Genomic DNA, 19,532 nt, shown 5'->3' with positions numbered 1-19,532 from the left:
AGATTTCTCGCAAAATTTTATTTTCCCAAGGTCACAAACTGAAAACGTAGTGTTTGATCTCCAAATTCTGTTTACCCAATCCTGAAGCAGACTGCCAGCGTAATTACAGACAGAGACACGGGATGAAACCACAGTCTACTTTTAAGATTAATCAACTGCTAAACAACCATAATTAAAACCAAGATCAACTCCAGCTTAAAGAATAAACTCCCACGCTTATAAACTATATCAAGAACTAATCATACAAATAACCCTACAGTTAAGTTTATTCTTCAGCCTCCATCTTGTACATGATATATAGTGCTCTCGGTAATGAGATTCTTAATAACCTTTACTGATCACTGGAAGTCTACAAGAATGAGGAAAGGTCAGACGACAGAAGACTTTCGAATATCGATGTTATTCTGCGTCCAAAGGATCAGGTTACAGACGGGTACAAAAATTAACGAAGGAAAATTTCTTAAAATGCTTGGAATTATTATTATTATTATTATTATTATTATTATTATTATTATTATTATTAGACTCGGTATACAGCAAATGGGGAAAAATTAAGGTGACACCAGCACTCACCTCTGGTAGAACACCCAATGGCAACAGTCCTTACCAACCGCTTCCGTTCGCAATCACACTTGTCAAATCTCAAGCAAAATAAACGTAAAATCGTGAAACGTCCCAATCATAACTTTACACAAACGTTCTTGTTGACAAACAATAGCTCAACGTTTATCCGAACAAGTTGGAATATCTCTGCGGTAGGAGAATCAACTGCTATTTCGGGAAGACAGACATCAGGTATATTTTTGGGGTTCGTCTGATTCGTGACAGATACGCAATCCAAAGTATTATCGATGGTATTTGAATGAGAGAGAGAGAGAGAGAGAGAGAGAGAGAGATACTATTTTGCAATGAAATGTTAGTTTATATTCTAATTTAATTTGCCTCATGTGGTTCGTACATTTAATGCACAACATCCTATTTCTGCCCAACAACTTCTAAGTTGTTGCAACTAATAATATGTGGTTTACCCAGATCACTAAGTTGTTATAAACAGCTCTGACTGGGAAGGGCAGAATTAGGTTAATCGTGATTGCTTACGAGGTAACTGCAAAGTAGCGGAGACAAAAAAAAAAAAAAAAAAAAATTCATATCTTGGAACACGACAAGGTCATTACTGTATTAACAAATATGTGAACCAACAAAATAATTCAACATAGTTTTTCTGAAAACAATGCCAAAAGAACAGTGATTTACGTCTAACTGATTAAAAACATAACATATTTTATTTAAATAGAAAATTATATTTCCCCCAATTCCATGAAACGAGACATTCGAATTCTATAAAAATCAAATTTAAGATATAGAGCCAGAAATTACTAAATTTCTAAGTAGGTATTATGGTTAAAAAAAAAAAAACACTGACTCAGTGATAAAACGAATGATAAAGTTGTGTACTCTAGAATCAAGGCTATTTTATCACAGTACCAATAGAAGGATTAGACTTATTCTACGTGGCTAAGAACCAATTGGCTACCTAGCAACGGAACCTACAGCTTATTGTGGAATCCGAATCAACATTATACTCAGAAATGAATTTCCATCACCAGAAATAAACTCCTATAATTCTTCACTGGCCGGCCGGAGAAACGACCGCGGGCCTAGGAGAGTGCTAGCCGAGTACGATATCGACCCATCCAATGAGGAACCTCTCCTCTTTGAGTACTTGGGTGTCCGAAATTTACCATAAGAGTAGAAATGCCTTACGAAGGCGGAAACACGAGAATCATGCTCAAGTTCTCTTCCTGTCAACTACGAAGAAAAATTCTGATAAAAACTCTGATAACCTCACAAGAGCCCAGACTCAAGTGGTGCTTCAGGGAAACTTTCTGGGGTCGTAACAATTTTTCATTAATTAAACTTCAGCTTAGGAAAAAAATATATTTGATTAAAAACTTCTTCGTGCGGTACGTTAGGTAAAACTGGCTTCAAGTTTTTGTGGATAAAAATCTAAAACGTTTGTTAAATTAAAATAAAAAAATTCAAAATTTGAAATTTCCCACGAAGTGCCCATTTTCCACATATTGGGCACAGAATGAGATCAATTAATTCCCCCCCCCCACAACCTCCTTCAAAACCCTTTTACCTCATAACGCAATTATTTTTTCACCAAACGAGTTGATTCTATAAGATCATTTCCAGCACTTTAGCACGGCTTTATACATTTAGTTGTGAAAATATAAAATGTGGACACAAATACTAATAAGTCCGTAAGAGCTTAAAAAAACATAAATTTCACTCTGTGATAAAACCTAATGGTTTTTAAATGAATACAATACACATATACTGGATATCAGCAACCTTTATTAACCGAATGCACAGACTAATGCATCGCCATTTGTAGGCATACAATATGCAAGTTTAATTAGCATATCCTATACTGGACCCCTGCACGTCCTACGTAGCGTTTTTCACGACACACTGTAGACAGTGAACAGCTCTCTTCCTTTCGACTCTTCCCATTTGGCTGTCCAGCTTCTTTAACTTTACCTTGATCCAACTGTCACTACTTAATAATTATTCAATACTGGCAGCGACATCAGTCTTGTTCAACCATCTTTGTCAAGGTTAAACAATTTTATGATAAAATGGGAACAAAAAGTCTACTGATTCTACAATGTATAAATATCTTCCCTTCCATATATAATAACGGAAAATCATGCGATCGGCAGTTCCTTAAAGCATACATAAATATACTTAAGTAAAAATCACTTTATTATTGCAATCAAATGAAGCGTTGAAATATGCCACAAAATATTAAAACCTAGTCAAAAGTTGAAGCATACGAGAAGCACTTTTCATCCTGAGTAAACACTGAAATAACACGAATCAACTTTCGATCCTTATAAAATACTGAAATGACAAAATAAAACCCTTTAAATCCTATAAAGACGTTGAAAAAATCAAATGAAAGCCTATATATCTCAATTAACAGCCTCATCATATTTTAAAATTAATAAAAAAAAGGCGTTTTTCCTTTAGATCAGGCGCAGAACTACCTTACGAAAAAAATAATATTGTAATAAAATGTTTTAGTAACAAGAGAAAAGCCATTATAAAAAAAAGGCCTTTGCATCTACATCAGGCGCAGAATTACCTCCCTGAAAATTTAATATTAAAATAAAATGTTTTAATATCAAGGGAAAACCTCCTATAACCAAACGCTGGAATAACAGAAGAAGCCGCCCACAGTCATCAAAACATGAGAAGAAGCTTTCGAACCCGCCCAGAATTTTTCACCCGGCCGCCCTTCAGCCACAAAATCGACCTGCTTGCTGCAGGAACAGAAGCTGTCAGTTAACAATAGGCCCTCTTCGGCGCGGCTAACGTATTCCGACGTGTTCCAATTACTCACAATGAAAATCTCTAATCTCTCTCTCTCTCTCTCTCTCTCTCCCTCTCTCTCTCTCTTTCATGAAGATGTAAGTCAAAGAGTGATGAACGTTTGATTTGACATTAGTTATACGCTAGCAGTTTCAACTCTCTCTCTCTCTCTCTCTCTCTCTCTTTCATGAAGATGTAAGTCAAAGAGTGATGAACGTTTGATTTGACATTAGTTATACGCTAGCAGTTTCAACTCTCTCTCTCTCTCTCTCTCTCTCTTTCATGAAGATGTAAGTCAAAAGTGATGAACGTTTGATTTGACATTAGTTATACTCTCTCTCTCAGTTTCTCTCTCTCTCTCTCTCTCTCTTTCATGAAGATGTAAGTCAAAGTGATTTTGATTTGACATTAGTTATACGCTAGCAGTTTCAGCTCTCTCTCTCTCTCTCTCTATCTCTCTCTCTCTCTCTCTCTCAGCATCGTTACAGTGTTTTATGCGAACAAGTGAAGTCAAATTTAAATTAGGAACAAAAAACATTTTCGTACATTTCTCTCTCTCTCTCTCTCTCTCTCTCTTTATCATTACAGAGTTTTATGCGTATGGATTGAATCAGATTTAAAATTAAGAACATAAACATTTTCGTACATAACCTTCGCCTCTCTCTCTCTCTCTCTCTCTCTCTCTCTCTCTCTCTCTCTGTATCATTACTCATATGATGTGAATCAAATTAAATTAAAATAGATATTTTCTCATCTTCATCTCTCTCTCTCTCTCTCTCTCTTTGTGGCCCCCACCCCACCCCTCAAACTTCCCAGATTCGCCTATCCTCCTCCTCCCCCTCCTCCTCGTCCTCCATCGCTCGTTCCTAACACAACCGTCACGAAGAGATTTACTCCATTAATGCCAACGACATGATGAACTTCAAGCAGAGGCAGAACCCGAGTGAGGAAAAGTAATTGCAAGAGCTTTGGCGAGAACAAATGGTTTGTATAATCCCCCCTGGAGGAAGATTTATCATTTAAGTATAATAACGCGCGTGATCATTTTTCTTTCTTTTTTTTTCTCTCTCTCTTTTTTTTATTTCGTCTCCATCATCCGCTGGGGATTCCATTTCCTCTAACTTCGTAAATGTCAGAGCTGGCGAGAGGCTTTGTACTGTAATGAACACGTCCAGTATGCGCGTGTGTGCAGGGTGAGAGAGAGAGAGAGAGAGAGAGAGAGAGAGAGAGAGAGAGAGATCATGATCATGATCATAGAGAGGGTGTGAAACTGCTAGAATGTAACTAATGGTAAATAAAACAGTAATCACCCTGACCTGAATCTTCTTGAGAGAGAGAGAGAGAGAGAGAGAGACTGCTATCGTATTATTAATAAGAAATAAAACTTTCCCACTCAGTGACTTACATCTTCAGGTATACTGTTATGAATTCTTAAAGAGAGAGAGAGAGAGAGAGAGAGAGAGAGAGAGAGAGAGAGAGAAACCAGTACTAGCATACAGCAAGCAAAACTACAACGCTCACCAAAAACTGACTTCAAAAAGTGGCCAGAAAGTACCCAACTATAAATTATAGTCAAACAGATTAACATCCCGCAAAGAAAAACTAAAAAAAATATAATCCACAATGCCATGATCAAATCAATTGAAAAAGTACAAAATCATTAGATCTTATGAAAAACAACAAAGAGATCTTAGGGAATTTGGTCCAAACCAGACGCCATGGAAAAATAGAACGAACAAAAAACGTAAGTAGGTCAGCGCTCTTTCACTCCCCAACAACAACTGCAATCGATTTTCAATTTATCTTAGGTTCTTCGAAATATAACAACCACAACTCCCCCCTCCACCCACCAACCTTCTGCTGATTATCGTAAATTTGTACGGTGTGATAACAGGTGTTGTAGGTTACCAACCTATGTATGGGTATGTGTATACATACACACATACACACATATATATATATATATATATATATATATATATATATATACATATATACCATACCTATATTTATATATACATATATATATATGTATATATATAAATAAACAAATAATATATATATATATATATATATATATAAACATTATATATATATATATATATATATATATATATATAATAATGTGTGTGTGTGTGTGTGTGTGTGTATGTATATATATATATTCAGTACATATAAGTTATTTTAGTATCTCATTCACTGCATGCGATTAATGTGTATGATATAATAATTAAAAGTGAAACTGCACCCACAAATTCCCTAACAGAATGTCTACAAGGATGATATCGAAATGTTTAAGTTGTAACAAGATAACTTTTGATTTACAAAATAAATAAATTTTTTGTTTAAGGTTGCGTCAAAACAACCTTGAATTTACAAAAAATGAATATGCTTTTTTTATGAATAGATGTCATATACCGAAATTATTTTTATTAATAATAAGCTTTTTTTTATGAAATTATTTTTTTGAAGCCGGAGTCATTTCTTAAATGATTTAAGAATTTTATAAACCTCCCAAGACCTGTATAAAAAAGACCTGGCACCACCTCCATTCTTGCCGAATATTTCCCTCTTAAACTTTTTAAGGCCGAAATATCTTTCATACACATTTGCCCTGAATAGAATCCTCGCCGTCAAATTTATAAGTCTTGCCCCCAGGAATTTCCCCTAAATATATTTCTAACATTTTCCTCGCAGGAAATCTCTCTCTCTCTCTCTCTCTCTCTCTCTCTCTCTTCCCACCACCAGCAGCAAGTCTCCGTCATCCACCATTTACATTTTTTCTTGACGCTGATATCTTTTCCTTCGTTATGTATTTTATTCTCGGGGTTTTGTTTACCTTCCTTCTTTCGTTAATATCATTAATACTCGTATAATCAATATTAATATCATGAGTGGTGGTCGAATTTTTATTGTTCTTATCTACGTCAGTAAGCTTCCCTTTGTATTTATAATCTGACCGCAAGCACTAATGTCTATTTTGCTTGTTTGTATTTTGTGGTGTCATAATAAATACCCTCTTCGTTTAGTATTCAAACAACTTGAATCTAAACTCAGCTTAACGCTCCAGGCTTCAATCATCACAGGGTGAACTCCAGGGTATAGTAGAAATTATACTTATTTTGATGTTATTTGTTACCAGTTCCTTCCGTATGCCAATACCCATCTCTGCTATTTTATTGTCAATTAACTTTTACATCACCGCAGCCTGCGACGTTTTTAATGATCACACGTTTTCCATAAATTCTTGTCCTTAAAAGTCCTCAAAAAAAAAAAGAGAGATACGACCTGTCGCATTTATCTTTTGTACTGTACTTTACTGTATCTCATTCTTAAACTGAATTTTGCTAGACTCCAGTTCCCTCTTAGCTGGAGTAACATGGAGTCCGTTCTTTGTCACTAAAGCTGAGAACGACTCTTCCTTTACCCGTGAAGTTTTCAAATCATCACATCTTTATCATTTTTTTCAGTTTTCTTCCTTTTATAGGCAACCAGCTGGTTCTTAGCCACGTAAAGTAAATCTAATCCCTCGGGCCAGCCCTAGGAGAGCTGTTAATCAGCTCAGTGGTCTGGTTAATCTAAGATATACTTTTTCTGTTTCCAATAATTTTAAAGTCGATTTAACTGTGAAACCTATCAATCAAAATTAACATCTAATTTTTATGACAAGTCTCTTCCTGAAACATTTTCCAATAAACTTCTTATACCCACAATTTTTAAACTGAACAGACTAACAATAAAAATTAAAAAGACATCAGAGGGAATACTTCCTTCAAAACTCCAGGGCTCAGAAAAATCTTCGCCTCGGATTATTTCCCCCGTAAAATTCCACAACCGATAACATTCTTCAAGCAATCTCAGCCTCGGGCAATTTTGCAAAAGAAAATGCCCAGGAACTTAAACCAATAATCTTTACGGGATAACTTCTTAGTAATACAGAACTTAGGTTCTTATCACTGGACGGTCCTTATTTTTTTTTTCTTTATCGAATCATTTCAAGACTCATTCTGTGACACGAAGGGAGGAATTCTAAGCGAAAGATGAGAATGGGAACGAGGCATGGTTAAAGAAGTTAAAGACACTGGGAAGTGTTCTAATGAAAACATGACAAGTTTAGAGAGTTGGACAGGTAAGTGAGACTGAAAAACGATGCAAAAAGGTAGGTAAGTACCAAGGAAGCAACGCACACAAGACAATGGTGAGCGGAAAGTATAAAAAGGAATACAAACATGAAAATATTAAACCAGTTTGGATCGGTGGCTGCCGTAATCCTAAGACAAGGTTAAAGTGTTGGACAAGTATATGTAAGCTACCAAAGCACTTCAAACAATACCAAGCTAAAGAAAATGGCCAGCTAAGGGGGCTGGGGGGTGGGGGGAGTCCAAGAGTGGAAGGAAGAAAGCAACACTGAACAGGTCGGTTAGAGGCTGCAATAAACCATAAGAATGATCAACAGTGAGGCATACACGGCAAACTGTAAGCATTACCAAAGTAATGGAATTATACGTTGTTAAACGAAATAAAATTCCTATGCAATTGTTAAAAGTAATATCTAGGAACTGGAAAAATTATCCTGAAGCAGAAAAGCAATCGATGGATACACAGCCATCAAAAGTGCATAATAAAATTATAAATATAAATGGAACTGGTCTAAATTACTCTGAATTAGTCAGAGGATATAAAAAATTATTCTATGAAAATAATTATTCCCGAAGTTTCTCGTTGCCATTACGGAAAATATTACTGCTATGAAAACCCACTAAAAATCTTTCACGAGAATAAAAAAATATTAGAAAAATGAACATCACAAAAACACCAACATTTGTAATAATAATAATAATAATAATAATAATAATAATAATAATAATAATAATAATAATAATAATAATAATAATAAATACCAGGGACCTTTTCAAATCAAAGTACAAATGCCAATCACACGATTTCCATTCCAACATTCCCCGAAGTTTTATTATTTCGAACATGGCATATATATATATATATATATATATATATATATATATATATATATATAGCATATATATATATATATATATATATATAACTTCCCAAATCCTTTTATCATCCTTTCTCTTTTGTTCGAAAGTAATGTTCCTTAAACCTCCTTGGAACTGATAACAGAATCGCTTACTCTCTAAAAGAGAAACTTTCATTTAAGTGCTGCGCAACGGGATGACATGGAGACGAAAATCCTACACTAAAGTCATGCATTCCACGCTCTAATGGTATTCGACGAAGGTCCTTTCTCCTCGTCATGCTATTCCCAATAATGTTAGAAGCTAAAGGAAGATTTATGAAATACGCGGATGCTGGAATTGGGGTGATATATAATATACGAGCTCTATCAGTCGGAGATTGATTGATGGTCATGTACTAAGCTGATTGAGTACCTACCATAACTATTACATTATGTACTAATACCTGCTAAGATTTGAGAATGCATACTTTAAGAAAAATAAAATGCTTAAGAATCTGTATGCCAAGTTGCAACCGAAAATGGGAGAGAGAGAGAGAGAGAGAGAGAAAGAGAGAGAGAGAGAGGGAAATCTTTAGTTAAAGACTCTGTATGTCAGGCTGCAACAAGACATTTGCTTTGAGAAGAGAGAGAGAGAGAGAGAAGAGAGAGAGAGAGAGAGTGAAAAATTTTAGTTTAAGAATCTGTCTGTCAGTATGTAACCAAACATTTAGTAAGATGAGAGAGAGAGAGAGAGAGAGAGAGAGAGAGGGGAGAATGTGGAAGCCGTCATATCTAGATGATAATAAATGATACGATGTTATAAGCTTAGACTACCCAACAGGTTGACTGATGAGTTGCTTTGCTCGACAAGCGAGATGGATTGGGGATAATAGTTTCCCCGGAGTGTTGCCTGTGACCTATGGGTGGCGTGAATGTTAGCTAAGGTCGTCTCCTCTCTCTCTCTCTCTCTCTCTCTCTCTCTCTCTCTCTCCATTTTCGGTTGCAACATGGCATGCAAGTTCTTAAACTGAAAATTTTTTCCCAGGAAGACATTCTTTAATGTAACCAGGTACAGGTACAAATTCGATTCTCTCTCTCCTCTCTCTCTCTGCTAAATGTTCTGTTACATCCTATCATGCATATTCTTAAAGTTTAGTCCCAACTCACTCTCTCTCTCTCTCTCTCTCTCTCTCTCTCTCTCTCTCTCTCTCTCTCTCATTACATCCTTCATTGTCTTGGTATGCATATTCTTAAAAGTTAAAGTCTCTCTCTCTCTCTCTCTCTCTCTCTCTCTCTCTCTCTCTCTCTCTCTCTCTCTCTCTCTCTCTCTCTTTGCTAAATGTTCTATTACATAGTATCATGCATATTTTTAGTCCCAACTCTCTCTCTCTCTCTCTCTCTCTCTCTCTCTCTCTCTCTCTCTCTCTCTCTCTCTCTTTGCTAAATGTTCTATTACAAAGTATCATGCATATTTTTTAAAGTTTAGTCTTTAACTCTCTCTCTCTCTCTCTCTCTCTCTCTCTCTCTCTCTCTCTCTCTCTCTCTCTCTTTGCTAAATGTTCTATTACATAGTATCATGCATATTTTTAAAGTTTAGTCCCAACTCTCTCTCTCTCTCTCTCTCTCTCTCTCTCTCTCTCGCTAAATGCTTCATTACATCTTGGTATGCATATTCTTAAAGTTAAGTCTCTTCTCTCTCTCTCTCTCTCTCTCTCTCTCTCTCTCTCTCTCTCTCTCTCTCTTTTGCTAAATGTTCTATTACATAGTATCATGCATATTTTTAAAGTTTAGTCCCAACTCTCTCTCTCTCTCTCTCTCTCTCTCTCTCTCTCTCTCTCTCTCTCTCTCTCTCTTTCTACTTGGGCAATTTATTATTCGGTGCCAGGTCCAGGCACTCGGGCATCGTTTATTTTGGGGAAAAAAAGGTCCCAGGGCGAAAAAGGGTATTAGGGTCATTAGGGTAGCTTTACGGCTCCTGCCCGACAGGGCACAGTCCTTCCAATTAAGAACAAATTACTTTGTTACTATTTATGGTGACCTGTTAAGGATGACAAATGGCCTCTTTTTTGAAAACCTTTCTGTCAGTAATGAAGATCGAAACTGATATTCCTTATTAACGAATCAAGTATATTATTATTATTATTATTTTATTATTATTATTATTATTATTTCGGTAGATGAAACCTATTCACATGGAACAAGCACACCAAGCTTCCAAAGAATGTCGGTTTCAACCTCCCACCGCACCGCAGACCCCACACTGCGGCAGTAACTGATCATGGTACAGAGCCACTGGTTTTTCCATCGCCCTGGGGACGGCGCGAACTCGCGACATCTGAGCGGCATGTCACGACAATAGCGACCATACCAGCGGGCCAGTACAGGGTTATTAATGCCTGAACAGTATTTTGTATGTACAAAGAATTGGAAATTGTCTTGTACTGAAAGACAGTTAGACATACACCATCAAGTGGTCAAGACACATGATTCGCCAGCAAGAGGACCTGGGTTCGATACCCGGGTGAGGTTTGACGCTTTGGGCAAGGTCTGTTACATTTTATGAGTTCAGAATTGGACTAAGTAGTAAATTGGTAATCAAGGAGGAGAGAGGAGTGTCAGATTACAGCACACTGGAACCAAATTATTTTCTGAAAAGTTTAGGGATATCACTTTATATTATATATATATATATATATATATATATATATATATATATATATATATATATATATATATATATATATATATATATATATATATATATATCTTGGAGATATTTATTCAGGAAAAGTTACAAATGTTACAATCTTTCTAGGACTAACAGTCCTCATTGTCAAGTTAGTCCTGGAAAGCAGAAACTCTCTCTTTCTCTCAAACACACACACACACACAATATATATATATATATATATATATATATATAATATTAAATGCATACATCAAAATAGCTAAAAACTAAAGAAAATACTTAAAGCAGATAGAAAATTCCCGCTGCCCTCCTCTTCAAGAAACCATACTCCTCGAGACACGCGTGTGAGAGAAATTGCTGGCAGGCCGCGAGGCCTAACAATTTCACCCACGAAAATCACCCCCATCAAACAATCTTTTCTCCGGAAACTGGAGAAGGAATCGTTCTTTTATTTCTCTGCAGCGGATGGCATAAAAGCGATCTCGGAGGGGGAAAAAACTAAAAAAACTAAAAAAACTAAAGAAAACTAAAACAAGTGAATACTTGGTTACGTCAGTCGGTTATTGCGCCATTATGGAATAGTTCTGAGACGAAGGATGGTTTGAGAATAGTTATGAAATCTTGTATGCCGTTTACGGCGTGTTCAGGATTGTTCTGTTGACTTAATTTTTGTGGGAAAAACTTAAAGTAATTTCAGATTGACAAACATTAATTACAATTATTTGTATTAGAAATATCAAACTTTATCTCACATTCAGAACGACCGCATTTTCGACATTAACAAAACAAGCAATATATGGTGAAATGAAGATAATATAAATAACAATACGTCCCGCAATCGCGTAATCATTTCTGATATCTGTCAATAAAACGTTTACTTCCTCCGTATGCAGGTGCAAAAGGATCTACAAAACAAATCTCAATTGGCAAGGACACACCAAATGAACAAGGTTCACAAGAGCAATAATTTCATTGCATAACAACCTTGACCAATGACCCACCCTTTGTACAACACAAACCAACTGAAAGATTAAATCTATGTAGGAGGAAAGATTGACTTCTGGTCGACGGGACTATTCAAAACGCGCCTACTTTATGAAAAATATGACTTCCTGTATCGGACCGGTATTTTAGAATGACATGGACCAAGGCAGAGGAGAAAATATGAGGGGATAATATGTACAGGTTGACTTTCATACAAATGGCTCAGAATAAAATAACTTACTCTTGGTGCTTAATCAGAACAAACGTTACTCTACTCGCTATGGAATATGAGCTTTTATTATTATTATTATTATTATTATTATTATTATTATTATTATTATTATTATTATTATTATTATTATTCGTACAGAATGGTGTTTCAATAATAATAATAATAATAATAATAATAATAATAATAATAATAATAATAATAATAATATCAATCATTCCACAGAACACAGTAACCACAAGCAAAAAAAAAAAAAAAAAAAAATATGTCAAATTCATTCATCTAACATTTCCAAACTATAACTAAGCATAACGACCTTGGCCTTATAACTCGCATTTCCATCTATTTCGCATGAAACATGTATTTTACGATTGGGAATAATAATCATTCTATCTATTATTCTCTCCCTTTTGAGTAATGGCCCCGGGTTGGATTGGAAATAACAATCTGGACTATCACTCATCTTTCCAGTCATGGCCTGAAGGTCAGACTGCGAATAAACAGTCTAACTCTGAAGTCAGAATAAACAGTCTAACCGTGACTGTTTTTTCTGTAGAGGTGAATTAATAGAATGGGCTTCTCCCGAGGCAGGGCGTGTTCTTAGTTGTCTATGACAATACTATGAATTTTGGGGTATCACATTTAAAGACGTGCAACTGCTATCGGATTTGAAACACAATCCAGTAATACTAATTAAAATTTTCAGAAATTTTCACTGGACATAACTAGCTGCCTAACGCTGAATTTTCATTTACTGTACAACGACCAGTCACTATAAATAAGTAAATAAATAAATAAAACAAAATAAACAAATAAATAAAAGAACAGAAATTAATAAATAATGTTTGCATCCTTCAGCTTTTTACAATATGGTTTGATGAAAATAGCGTAGAATTAATGTCAATTAAATTACAAAACTGAAATTATTCCTAAGTCCAGACAGTCTGTCGAAATTTACTGCGGCGCTTTCAAGGCATGAGAGAGAGAGAGAGAGAGAGAGAGAGAGAGATTATAATCACTTCAGTGCAAGTATTTCATTAATTAAGAGACAAGACAGATAAAAAAATAAATGCAGATAAAAAATACAAAGTAATATCTGCCATCCTTTCGGTTACTGACACAAATAACTTTCCATTCTTCTTCTTCTTTTCTTCTTCTAAAGAAAAACAGAGCAAAGTGCAAAACGGGAAACCGACCCTCTTAAGGCGCATGCGCAGTGATCGTCCCATTCGAGAAAATCAACAAAACAGTATTTTATCCCCGAGACCAAAACATGGCTGACCTTGAATTAAAAAAAATCCCCTCAAAAGCATCTGGCCACACGTAACACAACAGAGGGCCAAAATAAACAACAGGATTTATTTGAGGATGCGTCGTAGGATCTGTGAGGATTTCCGCAATAACCTCCATCCCCCAGGAGGGGAGACCCGAGGATACATCCTATTTGCCAACTACACACATACAGGGGAGGAGGATTTGTTTGATTTCATTAGGATGGGTCCTCCTTTCGATGCAGAGAGAGAGAGAGAGAGAGAGAGAGAGAGAGAGAGAGAGGATATAATTTACGATGCTTTCTACTTATTCTCTTGATTCTCCCTTCGTGTGCTGGTTACTCCAGTTTTAAACCTGAGAGAGAGAGAGAGAGAGAGAGAGAGAGAGAGAGAGAGAGAGAGAGAGAGATGGTTTAGCTCTTACATCTTACCCTCCTCTACAAGTGACATCACATGAGAGAGAGAGAGAGAGAGAGAGAGAGAGAGAGAGAGAGAGAGAGAGAGAGAGAGAGAGATGGTTTAGCTTCTATATCTTACCCTCCGCTAAAAGCAACATCACACTGAGAGAGAGAGAGAGAGAGAGAGAGAGAGAGAGAGAGAGAGAAAAGTCATGACGACGAATATAACGTTGAGCAAATGATGTGAAGTATGATTCTGAGAAACTGTTGACATGGAGCCGTTAGCAAGACGCACAAGTACTTTCATTGTAATTTCGTCTTGATGTAACTTTTCAATCTCTGAATACTTTCGACACTACGCAACGGAAATAAACGAAGATGCGAATTTACAGTTTGTAATAATGATAGACATCTGGCTAAATGGCGAGTTTGGTTAAACGGCTATAAATTAGACCAATGAGCTTCGAACCAGAAAAAAAAAAAATGGATAAAATCAAAGGTAAAGCCAATTACAAAATATTTAAACCTTTGAAGAATATATATATATATATATATATATATATATATATATATATATATATATATATATATATATATATATATATATATATATATAATATATTTAGAAGATAGTGAAGTCAGAATAAACTGGAAGACGTGGGCAAGGGGATAAGAGGACCTGAAACAAGTCATCAGGAAGTGACAAAGGTAACTCAGAAGAGGAGCTGACGGAATGGCTAATATCTGCAGGGTAGAGAGAGAGAGAGAGAGAGAGAGAGAGAGAGAGAGAGAGAGAGTCACGCGTCAAGAGACATTCCAGAGAAATAGTTCTCAGACACTATTGAAGTATTCGAGTCTTGTTGTGGAAAGGTAATAGTTGCTTCCAAGTATCATTCTTCATCTAACTGTAAAACTTTAGAGTTATGTAATGCTTACAACAAGTACTATACTGCCTAAGTAACGTCAAAACTCTAGTTACTTCAATTACGGTATAGTTCTCCCGCGCTACAAAAACATCCGGCTCTATACCACGATTCCTTAGGAAAAGTCTTCCAAGAAAAATCAAGTCCTTGGCCTGTTTTGAAACTTAGAGAGGTCATCTCTCAATTAACACAAGGACACCCTAACATACCACAAGTAACCTCAGGTAAGGAAAATAAAGTAGACAAATTAAACCTGAATAATCTTAGGAAAATGTCAAGAAAAAAAAAAAAAAAACTACTTCACGAAAGTATGTACAGTGCTTTGTTTTACCGAAGAATTCTAACAAAATGAAATGAATCGCATTACGTAAACGAAAATCGCCGCGTCATGTAACTAACCTTGTCACAGCTTCAGAAAATTCAAGAGGTGCTAAATCTATGGAATGGAATATAGAGTTTGGGCCAAAGGCCAAGCCCTGGGACCTATGAGGTCATTCAGCGATAGAAAGGACACTGAGAGTAGGTAGGTTTGAAAGGTGTAACAGGAGGGGAAACCTCGCAGTTGCACTATGAAATAATTATTTGGAGAGGGTGGATAGCAAGATGGATGAAAGATAATATGAATGGAGGTACAGTAACAGGAATGAAAGGGGTTGCAGTTAGGGGCCGAAGGGACGCTGCAAAGAACCTTTGGTAATGCCTACAATGTACCGCGTGAGGTGCACTGACGGCACTACTCCCTTACTGGCTAAAATCTTTGGGGACTGACATTTTCATAAGAGCTGTGGTCGACAAATTATATTAATAAACGACATCTTCGTGCGGCCGTCTGATTTACATTTACTATAAAGTGTTTAGTACTAGCACCTCGGAGCAGGTGACGCGTAGATAACTAGCCAAAGTAGCACCAGCCTCGACCTCGCTACAAGAACTCACCACATGGGTGTACCAGACACCCGCATCTTAAAAGAAAAACATAGACTAAGCTTCAAGAACCCACCAAAAGCAGCAGACACCCAAACCTTGAAAGAAAACCCATCACAAAGACTAAATCTTGAAAAAAGCCTGAACAAGCTGTAAGAAGCACCACAAGAGCAGACCCCATCACAAAGGAGCAGACACCCGAATCTTGAAAGAAAACCCTCGACTAAGCTGTAAGAACCCACCACAAAGCAGCAGACACCCAAATCTTGAAAGAAAATCTAGACTATGCTTCAAGAACTCACCACATTGGTTGGGGCTGCCTCTGCAACTCGGGAAACGCCTGTCGGACGATGGTCGTCCAGAGGTTGTAGAGAACGCAGATAGTTAGAACGCACAGCCAGTAGAAGTAAACGTTGCCATAAGGGTTGATGACAGTTCTCGGCGTTCTCTTCTTCTTCTTCTTCTTGCGGATCTTCGGAGAACCTGTGGAGTTCTTGCTGATGTCCTCTTCATCTGTTTGGTCGACAGTGTCCTGTGGAAAAGGGGAGAGACAAGCTTGGTTAGTGATGTCGTCATTACGTGACATTCATTAATTAGACTTCCCATGATCATAATTATGGAAAATGTCTCTTATGTAAATAATAATATATATGTATATGTATATGTATATACAGTATATACATATAAATTTAATTCAGAATTGCTATTCCTTGCCATAATCATATTAATAATGCAAAATGTCCCACAAGTAAATATTATATATACTAAGTTAATTCGGAATTACTATTACTTGTCATAATCATAATAATTTTTAAGGCAAAATGTCCCATAAGTAAATACTTGTTATATTTACTAATTTAATTCAGTATTACAGACTCAAAATGCTTGATATCAAAATAGCACCCTAACAGTCAATCTGGAGTTGTTATTTTCGAGCAACTATTCAACAGTTGATGGACAGCAGATGAAGACAAGAAGCAATCTCTCTCTCTCTCTCTCTCTCTCTCTCTCTCTCTCTCTCTCTCTCTCTCTCTCTCTCTCTCTAGTAATCTCTTCTTGCTTCTCTAGTAAAGAAAAAACACGAACAGTCTCTTAAAAACCACTGAAAATGTCACAACATTTTGCGAATTTTAATGCCCACCAAAAAAGTGTCTGAGTACGGAAATCTCAAATTTGGTCTAGGCAAGTTCATTATATACGTTTCAGAGCCAAGCAAGTTTTGAATACGCTCCTTACACAGGTTTCCAAGACCAACAAACAGCACCTTCTCTCTCACTTGAACTGCCAAATGTAAAGATACAAATTACTGCCATTTTCCGTAATGTCTGGGAAAATGAGTACGTGGCAACACTTAGCAGGCGGTATCTGGCAACCCTTCACGAGCTCTACTGTACATAAAGGGTTAACCGCTGAATCTCGGCTCATTACTAATGAGCTGTAATCTCAGGTTTCTCGGAACACACCTCAGGCTAATTTTCAGTTCACAGAAAATGGATGAAATGTTCATGTTTGTTCTTTAATATGACTAAACAAAAAAAGTTATTTATTTACATATATAACAAACGCCAATACAGGATGAGTTTAGAAGTCAGGCTTGATCTCAGTCGTGAACAAATAAAAAAAAAAAAACATTCTCAAGGTCCCTCACCCCCCCACAAAAAAAGATAATTAAAAAAAAGACACATTCTCACATAAAAAATTACATACCGTAACTTTCAATATAAAAATAAAACTACTATCAGTCTGAATAATCAATGAATTAATCTAATAGGATAAAGCTTGTTCTACTATCAGAGCTTAAATCTGCGTATAAATTATAACCTTCAAAAAAACATCGACGACAATCAGATATGAAACATGACTTAACTTCAACTCTAACCCTTTATTATTAAATAAAATGCCTCCATCTTTAGTTTTCTGTAAAAGAAAACTATTGTGCCGGCTTTGTCTGTCCGTTCGCACTTTTTCTGCCCGCCATCAGATCTTGAAAACTACTTAGGCTAGAGGGCTGCAAATTGGTATGTTGATCATCCACCCTCAACTCATTATACATACCAAACTGCAGTCCTCTAGCCTCAGTAGCTTTTATTTTATTTTTAAGTTTAAAGTTAGCCATAATCGTGCTTCTGGCAACGATATAGGATATGCCACAACCGGGCCGTGGTTAAAGTTTCATGGGCCGCGGTTCATACAGCATTATATCGAGACCACCGAAAGATAGATCTATTTTCGGTGGCCTTGATTATACGCTGTAGCGGCTGTACAGGAAACTAGATTGCGCAGAAAAACTTCGGCGCATTTTTTACTTGTTTCAGTATTAGTATCTCTGAGATTCGCATCCAATAAGCTTTCCTCCTCATAACAACTGTGAACTGGCTAAAAAATATGTTAATACTTTAACTTAAACCTTTGAAAAGTTTTGTGTTCGGCACTACAAAAAAAAAAAAAAAAAAAATTCTGATTATGACGAGATATGAATATAAAACATAGTAGTTTATAGACATTAAATCAATTCAAAGTAGCGTAGAGATACAAAACCAATTCTAAAAATACATGAAATAAGGAACCACTCTGCGACTGAGGAAAAAAAAATAAAAAAAGAGAGTGGAAAGTACACCAAAAGAAAACGAATGCAAAAGGCGCCAAAAGTATACAATATAAAAAAAAAAAAAAAACCCAAAGCGCCATGTGTACGAAAAGGACCAGAATGTTTTGCCAAAACAAAATGACACAAGATGAAAATAGAAAAACAACATGAAGCAGAGAAGTCACTTCACTGAGTGTAAACCGACCTTAAACCGAAAGAAGACAAAAGTGCTCTGGCGAGAGAGATAAAAAAAAAATTAGGATATACTAAAAGTCAAATAAAAACAAGTAAATAGAGTAAAAGAGGAAATAAAACCGCTTAAAAAGAGCTAAAGAGGGAAATAAGAGAAGCAGCCCAAAAGAGGAAAAATACAAGAAAAAGGGGAAAGAAACCGCTTGACTAAAGGCACAATGGTCATTGGTCCATTTTCCTCCCCCCCTCCTCTTCCCCCTCCCCTCCCCCCTTCCCCAGTGATAAAAAGGATGACGTCCATTTGCAACCTCCGTCCATTCCGTTTTTCGTTTCAGATCTCTTGGAACCTACAGCTGTTCCCAGTAAGAGGTGAGGTGCAGGTTTGCAGAGCGCAAAATCGTCTTGGTTTTATTTTTACAAAAGGCGAAATTGATTTGGTTTGGCTTTTGCGAGATGTAAAATTGACTTGGTTTTACTTTTACAAAAGCCCGTATTTCCTGGGTTTTAACTTTTACATAAGGCGAAATTTATTTGGTTTGACTTTTACAAAAGCCAGTATTTCCTTGGTTTTACTTTTACAAAAGCCACCATTTCCTTGGTTTTACTTTTACAAAAGCCAGTATTTCCTTGGTTTTACTTTTACAAAAGCCAGTAATTCCTTGGTTTTACTTTTACAAAAGGCGAAATTGATTGGGTTTGACTTTAGCGCGAAAAGTAAAACTGACTTGGTTTTGCATTTACACAAGTCAGTATTTCCTTGGCTTTACTTTTACAAAAGGCGACACTGATTTGGTTTTGCATTTACAAAAGCCAATATTTCCTTGGTTTTACTTTTACTCAAGGCAAATCTGCCTTGGTTTTCTTTGATAATTGGCAAAATTGCTGGTTTACTTTTAAAAAAGGCAAATCTGCCTTGGTTTTACTTCAACAATTTGCAAAATTGCCTTGGTTTTACTTTTAAAAGAGGAAAAATGAG

General features: G+C 36.3%; 1 protein-coding gene across 1 annotated transcript in view; it reads right to left on the bottom strand.

Annotated features, from left to right (window-relative positions):
* LOC136840061 (uncharacterized) overlaps positions 1–19,532 on the bottom strand; it is a 1,603,746-nt gene that overhangs the window by 105,696 nt on the left and 1,478,518 nt on the right. The window contains 1 exon segment of the mRNA XM_067106396.1: positions 16,080–16,309. Within this exon segment, the coding sequence (XP_066962497.1) occupies positions 16,080–16,309 (230 nt within the window).

This window comes from Macrobrachium rosenbergii, chromosome 7 (assembly GCF_040412425.1).
Source record: "Macrobrachium rosenbergii isolate ZJJX-2024 chromosome 7, ASM4041242v1, whole genome shotgun sequence".
Taxonomy (NCBI): Eukaryota; Metazoa; Arthropoda; class Malacostraca; order Decapoda; family Palaemonidae; genus Macrobrachium; species Macrobrachium rosenbergii.
Note: the sequence above shows the minus strand (reverse complement) of the source record. Positions and strands in the feature narration are given on the sequence as shown.